This window comes from Heloderma suspectum, chromosome 4, assembly GCF_057233095.1.
Source record: "Heloderma suspectum isolate Gila_16-S chromosome 4, 16-S_ref, whole genome shotgun sequence".
NCBI lineage: Eukaryota > Metazoa > Chordata > Lepidosauria > Squamata > Helodermatidae > Heloderma > Heloderma suspectum.
In genome coordinates, this window is record NC_139461.1 from 266,110,334 (window position 1) to 266,118,079 (window position 7,746).

At 49.4% G+C, this 7,746-nt stretch overlaps 1 protein-coding gene across 2 annotated transcripts; it reads left to right on the plus strand.

The window, feature by feature from the left end:
* The first annotated feature begins 4,002 nt into the window (after positions 1 to 4,002).
* On the plus strand, positions 4,003 to 7,364 carry RABIF (RAB interacting factor). 2 transcript variants are annotated; one of them, XM_084853694.1, is made up of 2 exons: positions 4,003 to 4,293; positions 5,490 to 7,364. In XM_084853694.1, the coding sequence occupies exons 1-2, from the start codon at positions 4,020 to 4,022 to the stop codon at positions 5,531 to 5,533; spliced, it is 318 nt and encodes a 105-aa protein (XP_084709820.1). In that variant the 5' UTR covers positions 4,003 to 4,019; the 3' UTR covers positions 5,534 to 7,364. The 2 variants fall into 2 exon arrangements, with proteins under 2 accessions (XP_084709820.1, XP_084709819.1); XM_084853693.1 differs by having other exon boundaries at positions 4,003 to 4,169.
* Positions 7,365 to 7,746: the final 382 nt, after the last annotated feature.

The following is a 7,746-nucleotide window of genomic DNA, read 5'->3' on the forward strand; positions in this document are numbered from 1 at the left end:
AGCACCTCGGGACTTCATGGAGACCATGGCCTCCTGGGAGCTGCACCATATTCTAACTGGGCCCACCCATGTAGCCGGTCATGCACTAGATCTTGTGTTTGTTTCTGGAGAAGCGGGGAGTGATCTGGAAGTCGGGGGTATATCCACCACCCCCTTGTCATGGTCAGATCACTATCTGGTGATGTTGGACTTCTCGGTTCCACAACCCCTCCGCAGGGGTGGAGGACCCATTAAAATGGTCCGCCCCAGGCGTCTTATGGATCCAAATGGATTCCTGAACGCGCTTGGGGATTCTCTGGGGCATGCCAACGGCCACTCGGTCGAGACCCTGGTGGGTGGCTGGAATGCCGCAATCACTGGGGCATTAGATCGGGTGGCTCCGAAACGCCCTCTCCCCCTGAACAGGGCTCGGACTGCACCATGGTTCAATCCGCGGTTACGAGCTCTGAAACAGGAGGTGAGACGGCTAGAGCGCCGGTGGCGGAAGTCTCGCTCCAAAGACGATCAGACACGGGCTAGAGCTATATCTTCAGCCTATCACGTGGCGGTGAAGGCAGCAAAAAAGGAATATTATGCTGCCTCCATCGCGTCTGCAGAGTGCTGCCCCAGGAGGCTGTTCCAAGTGGTCCGGAGCCTGGCCGGTCCTGTGGCTCCGGAACCACTGGAGCATTCTAAGGCCTCCTGTGAGGCTTTGGCAAGGCACTTTGCAGATAAAATTGATCAGATTAGGTGTGTTACTCTGCACACTGTGGATACAGTTAGTGAGCAAGAGGCGGCCTGTGGCAAACGGGTTTTGTGGGATCGGTTCCAGCCTCCTCCTCCTGATGAAGTGGACAAGGTGCTTTCATCTGTAAGGCCGACCACCTGCTTACTTGATCCTTGCCCATCTTGGCTCATTATGAGCTGCAGAGAGAGACTGGGTGAGGGGATCAAGGCGGTGGTGAACGCCTCCCTTGAGGAGGGAGTGATGCCATCAGCCCTCAAGGAGGCAGTGATAAGACCGCTCTTAAAGAAGGCCTCCTTGGATCCTCAAGTTCTGAACAACTTTCGCCCAGTCTCAAATCTGCCATTTTTGGGCAAGGTGATTGAGCGGGTGGTGGCGGTGCAGTTGAAGGCACACTTGGAAGAAACTGATTATCTAGACCCATTTCAGTCGGGCTTCAGGCCTGGGCATGGGACAGAAATGGCCTTGGTCGCCTTGGTGGATGATATGAGGAGGGCTCTGGATAGGGGTGAATGCTCCTTCCTTGTTCTCCTTGACCTCTCAGCGGCTTTTGATACCGTTGACCACGGTATCCTCCTGGACCGCCTGGAGGGGTTGGGCATTGGAGACACTGTATTGCGGTGGTTCCGATCCTTCCTCTCCGGCAGGTACCAGAGGGTAGCACTGGGAGAGGAGGTTTCGGACCCGTGGCCACTTACTTGTGGGGTGCCACAGGGTTCCATCCTCTCCCCGATGCTATTTAACATCTATGTGAAGCCACTGGGGGCTATCATCAGGAGGTTTGGGGTGCAGTGTCATCAATATGCGGATGACACGCAGCTCTACCTCTCATTCAAATCTTCACCAAGGTTGGCCGTAGAATCCCTGTCCAAATGTCTGGAGACGGTGAGTGGCTGGATGGGGAGGAATAAGCTGAAGCTCAACCCTGACAAGACCGAGGTACTTTTGGTGGGAGACAAGAGGAGGCTGGGGGATGTTGACCTGGTGTTGAATGGGGTACAGCTACCCTTGAAAGACCAGGTCCGCAGCCTGGGGGTCATTTTGGACTCCCAGCTGTCCATGGAGGCTCAGGTGTCAGCTGTGAGCCAGACAGCGCTGTATCAACTCCATCTGATACGGCGGCTGCGCCCCTTCCTTCCCGACCATCTGCTCCCATCGGTAGTACATGCCCTGGTCTCCTCTCGTTTAGACTACTGTAATGCGCTCTACGTGGGGTTACCCTTGAAGACGGTTCGGAAACTGCAGCTGGTACAGAACGCGGCGGCTTGCCTGATTAAAGGCAGCCGCCGGCGAGATCACATCACTCCAGTGCTGAAGGAGTTGCACTGGTTACCAGTTGTTTTCCGGGCCAAATTCAAGGTGTTGGTTTTGACCTTTAAAACCCTATATGGTTCCGGCCCAGCCTATCTTAAGGAGTGTCTCCAGCAACACCAGACAGGCCACTTAACAAGATCAGCCTCGGATGGCCTTCTCTCTGTCCCATCAGCCAGGACAGCTAGACTGGTGGGGACGAGGGAGAGGGCCTTCTCTGTGGTGGCCCCCACTCTGTGGAACTCCCTCCCTAGGGAACTCCGTCATGCTCCCTCTTTAATGAGCTTCCGTCGTGCATTAAAAACATGGTTGTTCAGGCAGGCATTTGGGGTGGGTTAGGGTATTTTAAAAAAAAAAAAATTATGGTAAAATTTTATTGTTTTAAATTGTTTTATGGTGTGTTGTACATCGCCCAGAGTGGCTGGGTGACCAGTCAGATGGGCGATTAATAAATTTAATAAATAAATAAATAAATAAAATAATCCAGCACAGCTCTTCCTATGTTCTTAACCGGGAGTCTTGCATTTGCCCTTTGCAACTTATTCCTTAAAGGCAGTGACGTATTACTATCATAACACCATACTATTCTAAAGAAAGATGAGAACTCTAAATCTTTGTCACATGGACATTAAAAATAGCTCATCATGAGATCAGCTAACTAGTGTATTAATTACAGCTATTAACAATGCGACACTACTACTGCAGCCTTCATTGCATATCCTAAATTACTGGTGGGCAAATGCAGAACAAAAATGTCTAGTCTGTTTACCCTGAAAATCAGCAAACTGCCAAATAAGTAATAGAAAGACACACACCCCGCCCCCATCTCCATGCAGGTACTTGTGACCTGATGCCCAAACGGCATTCCTGGCTTTCTTAACCAGCCAACTGCCCATCTTGAAACTACCTTTTCTGTTCTTGCATACATTGTATGACTTAGCTGCTCATTCCTGATAGGGAACATACTATCACCTTGGGTGCAGAATGGGAGAAGAAAGTAATGCAAGTTGTTTGGTAATTTTAAGTACCAGGCAGTAGTAGAGATTTGGAAAGTTTAACCAGGTAATCTTCCTGTCTAATGGGGCAGCCATAATATTCCTCACTTTAAGAATTCATAGAAACTCAAAGTGAAGAAAGATATGGCCGGGGACGATAAGTGGGAAAACAGTGATCGGCACATTGCAATGAGAACCCTTGCACAGAATGGAACGCAGGTACAGTCGGTGAATTAAAGCCATGTTGCCACTTGTTGTTTTCGGGGGATTCACTCGAAACTGATTTCGCGCATCCCCCTGCCCCCCAAACCCCAACCCAGCTGGCGCCTGTGCCAGCCTGCCCACATTTCCTGGTAGCAGGCAGGGACGGATTTCAGGCAGTCCTGCCGAAGCAGCCCTCGCACACAAAGCTGAAGCGGGGTGTGCAATACAGTACCACCGTAAGCGGCATCACAGAAAGCTGCCATGAATGCCGACGCGTTCGAGAAGCGCGGTGGCAGCTTCCAGCCCAGAGTTAACAGCGCGCAGAGTTGTTCGGTCAAGCTGTGCACTAGCCTCGCAATCCGGTTGATTAACTCTGCTAATACCTATGGAGCCATCCACAACGCATCTGTTTCAGGATCTACTTTTACAGTTCGTCTGGGCTCGCTTTCTTCCCATGCGAGTCCGGTCCGGTCTTGCGTTATCAGCCTTGTTTCACCAAATCGGTGCAACGGCAGGGTTGCGAAACACGCACACAGAAACGGCGCGTTAGCGTTGAGGACCGCGAAGACTGGTGACCGTGGAAGTCAGTCTGTTCCCCCGCCCTTTCGATGAGCCGCTGCCTAATTTACGCACGTGCGTGCCCACAGCCCCGCGCGCTCGCAGAGAACCGGGAAGGAAAACACGGGGGCGGGCAGGGGGAGCGCAGCGCGCGGGGACGCCTGCAGCCACGGCCCCGCCTACCTCGCGGCCTCTCCCCGCCCTCGTCCCGTTGCGCTTGCGTGGCTATGGCGGCGCCCGGTCCGGAGATGGAGGCGGCCGCGGCGGGGCCGGAGGAGCTGGTGTGCGCGCAGGGCCGGAACCGCAAGGCTGTGCTGTGCCGGCGCTGCAGCTCGCGCGTCCTTTTGCCTGGGGCCGCCACCTTCGCCCGCAGAGAGGTCAGGCGCGCCGGAGGGGTTGTGCCGCCGCCCCGCGTCTGGGGTGTCGCAGAGCGTGGTGGTCGAAGCGGCGCGGGGGCCGGGGCAACTCCCACAACTCTCCCTGGCGTCGGGCAGCGCTTAAGTAAGACGCAGCGTGGGGTAGCGGTTACCGCAGCCTTCCCCACGCGGTGGCCTTGCAGATGTGTGGGACCACAATTCCCATTCAGCGCATCTGGAGGGCGCCAGGTTGGAGAAGCCTGCGTCAGCGTGTCGGACTAGGACCGGAGACGCCCAGGTTCGAATCCCTGCTTCGCTGTGAAGATCACTGCCTCGCTTCAGCTATTCTCTCTCACGCACGCACCGTGGGGCAGTGAACTCGCTTCCGGGTTTTAGTCAGAACTCAGCAGAACTCTGATGGAGCTACCCAAGGTGCTGAACCTATTTTGGGGATCATAGAATAGGAGGGCTGGAAGGGGCCTACAAGGCCATCGAGTCCAACCCCCTGCTCAATGCAGGAATCTAAGTCAGAGCATCCCTGACAGGTGGCTGTCCAGCCTCGTCTTGAAGGCCTCCAGTGTGGGAGAGCCCACCACCTCCCTAGGGAATTGGTTCCATTGTCGTATTGCTCTAACAGTCAGGAAGTTTTTCCTGATGTTCAGCCGGAATCTGGCTGGATAAGGCTCAGCACCTTGGATTGCTCCTTTAGAATTCCGGCTGAACATTGCCCCACTGACATTGGAGCCACCAGCCTCCATTGCTTTCGTAGCCTCACCTCCTTCATAGAATGGTTGTGGAGTGCGAGGAGAACCATGTATACCACTTCCTTGAAAGAAACGTGGGATATAAATAAAAATAATTATTTGGGGGATGAGAGGTTTTCCTTTGGAGTCTACACTTTCTTCCCTGAAAGCCTTTTCTTCCTATGGCTGGGGTCTGTTTATGGCTACTGAGTGGGGTGACTAATGCTTGGAAGCGTATCAGTCTTTGCCTATTCCACAAACCTTGTAACAGAGCCCTGACGTTAAAAGCAGATTGTAGTGTTGAGCTGCATCTCAAATTAAGCCTTGGGTCTAGGGGGAGGGCCTACTTTGTGGCTAGGCATCACTGTACCCAGAAATTCAATCCCTAGGTTTATGTAAATATTCAAGGCAATAGTGAGGGGGAAAGGCATTCTGTGTATTCATGTGTGTATGTGTGCTGTTTTGCTAACAGGCGCCTGCTCCACTTTTGTGTTTGGGAAAGGGTAGAGAGCTCCCCAAACTGTGCCCCAGATGGTGCCAGTCATATTGCTGTTTTCACAATAACAGCACATGTCTTGCTTGTCTTGTCATTTGACAGCTCTTCCTTCCTGCCATGAAGAAGAAGACCGCACTGGTGGGTAACAGTGATCTGGACGGTGATGTCCTTCAGGACCACTGGCTGGTCGATGACATGTTCTCTTTTGAAAACGTTGGCTTCACCAAGGATGTTGGAAATATAAAGTTCCTGATCTGTGCAGACTGTGAAATTGGTCCTATTGGCTGGCACTGCTTGGATGACAAAAAGAGTTTCTACGTGGCCTTGGATCGTGTGTCTCATGAATGACACGCAGACTGGTGACCCAAAGACTAATGAGCCTCCTGTCAAGCCAGTTAGGCCATCCTAAAGATATCCTGCTTCCCTCTAGTGAACTGATGTCAACTCTATAATGCCAACATGCAGCCTTGAAAAAGGCACCGGAATGGTGCCCTAACATGGTGTGTCAAAAGAAGTATCTGTTTATATTGATTGTCAACTCTCCTTCCAATTTAAGTTTTCCCGTGACTCCTTTCCTGTGTAATATCTTGCAGATTGATGTGGGTATATTTTGAAACAAAGGCCTACCTGTGCAAATTGGTGGTTCACCTTGTTTAAATACTGAGTGAAAGAAAATATTGAGATATACTGAATGGTTTGTCCTGTGAAAAATGACCATATAATGCATCTGGGCATGAGCCTTCTAGACATTGCTTTTTGCAGCATCATATGGGGATTTAAGGTTTTCTGCTGTATTTTGGACCAAAGGGTGCATACTTTTGATTTTAATGTTCACAGGCGTGAGAGCTGTATCTGTCAATTTCCACTTTATGATGATAATCTATTATTGAAAGCCAGGTCCTAGTTGCAAGAGGACATTTTAATTGGGGGAATCTGACGTTTTTGAGGGTGCAAAAAAAAGGCATTATAAAACTGCTAGAAGAGAATGTCACTGGGTACTCTAAATCTTTATGAATATTTGTATTTAATTAAACTTAAACCAAGCTTCTCAGGTTGTGTACTGTGATCTTTCTATAAATATGATGACAGAGAGCGATAAACCTAGTGAATCTTGGCTAATAATTAAAATAAGTTGGCAAATCTGAACAAAGAGGGATTGCTTCAGTGGGATATAGTCCCCCATTTCTGTGTGAATGTTTTCAGTTTTAACCATTTTATTTCCAGTGATGAGCAATTCTAAGGAAACAAAACCCTGATGTTAAAAAGTGGCCAGGAATGCCTTCTACCAGCTTGAGCTTGTATGGCCCTTACAGCCCTCTCTGGAGTGGCAGGACCTGGCATCAGTTATCCATGCTCTAGGTATCTCCAAACTGGACAACTGCAATATCCTTTTCATGGGGCTGACTCTGAAAACAGTTTAGAAACTTCAATTGGTGCAAAATGTGGCTGCCTGGATGTGTAACACCGCTCTTGTGCTAGTTCCACTGGCTCCCAGTGCATTTCTGGGCCCAATTCAAAGCGTTGGTATTAATCTTTAAGGCCCCTAAACAGTTTGGAACCAGGTTAAGGACCATATGCATCTATATGTAATCTAAGATCGATGTGTGCTTGCCAGAGAAATTGGGTAGGTTGCCAAGCACACCAGATGGCCTTGGTGGTGGCCATGTGAAACTTTCTTCCCATTAACATTTGCTTATCCCCTTCACTTCTCATTTTCAAGAAGGCCTTAAAATTTATATTTTTATTACTGCATTTCCTTAGTGAATTTTTTGATCTGAAGGAATTCTGTTAATGCATATATTTAATTGTGTCCACTGTACGCTTACTACTTCTGTCTGGTGTTCCATTTGTGTGTGTGTGTGTGTGTGTGTGTGTCTGTACATGTACACATTGCTTTGTGAGGACTTGGTCCTGAATAGTGACTAATAAATAACTGGAATAAATAAAATACTTTAGGGCTGCAATCCTACACCTGGGAGAAAGCCTCAGTGGGGTTTATTTCTATAGGATTCTACTGTGAATGTATATCTCACCAATTTTGTGGAATTGAGGATTGTGTACAATAAGAATATTAATGGTTCAGTAATCATAAAAAGTAACACACATGGAAATACAGAGCAGAAGGACCATTTATAAATCAGAACTACAAAATATTGCTGGAGGCTTGCGTGAAGATAAATGTTTTACGGTGCTTGTCACAAGTCAAAATTTCTAGACTATAATGGGCATCCCTCTGTAGAAGTGCTGAAAATTAACCTTTTTAAAAAAGTAACCATCTAACATGACTCTTAGCTGAGACTATAGGCCGGTTCGCACAACACGGCAGCTTACCATGGTTAATTAACCCATGATTAGGTGG

Bases quoted from the DNA above. Each gene is read 5' to 3' on its own strand.
- RABIF (XM_084853693.1), top strand. From the start codon at position 4,020: ATGGCGGCGCCCGGTCCGGAGATGGAGGCGGCCGCGGCGGGGCCGGAG. The intron at 4,170-5,489 runs GTCAGGCGCGCC...GTCATTTGACAG, and splicing joins CCACCTTCGCCCGCAGAGAG to CTCTTCCTTCCTGCCATGAA.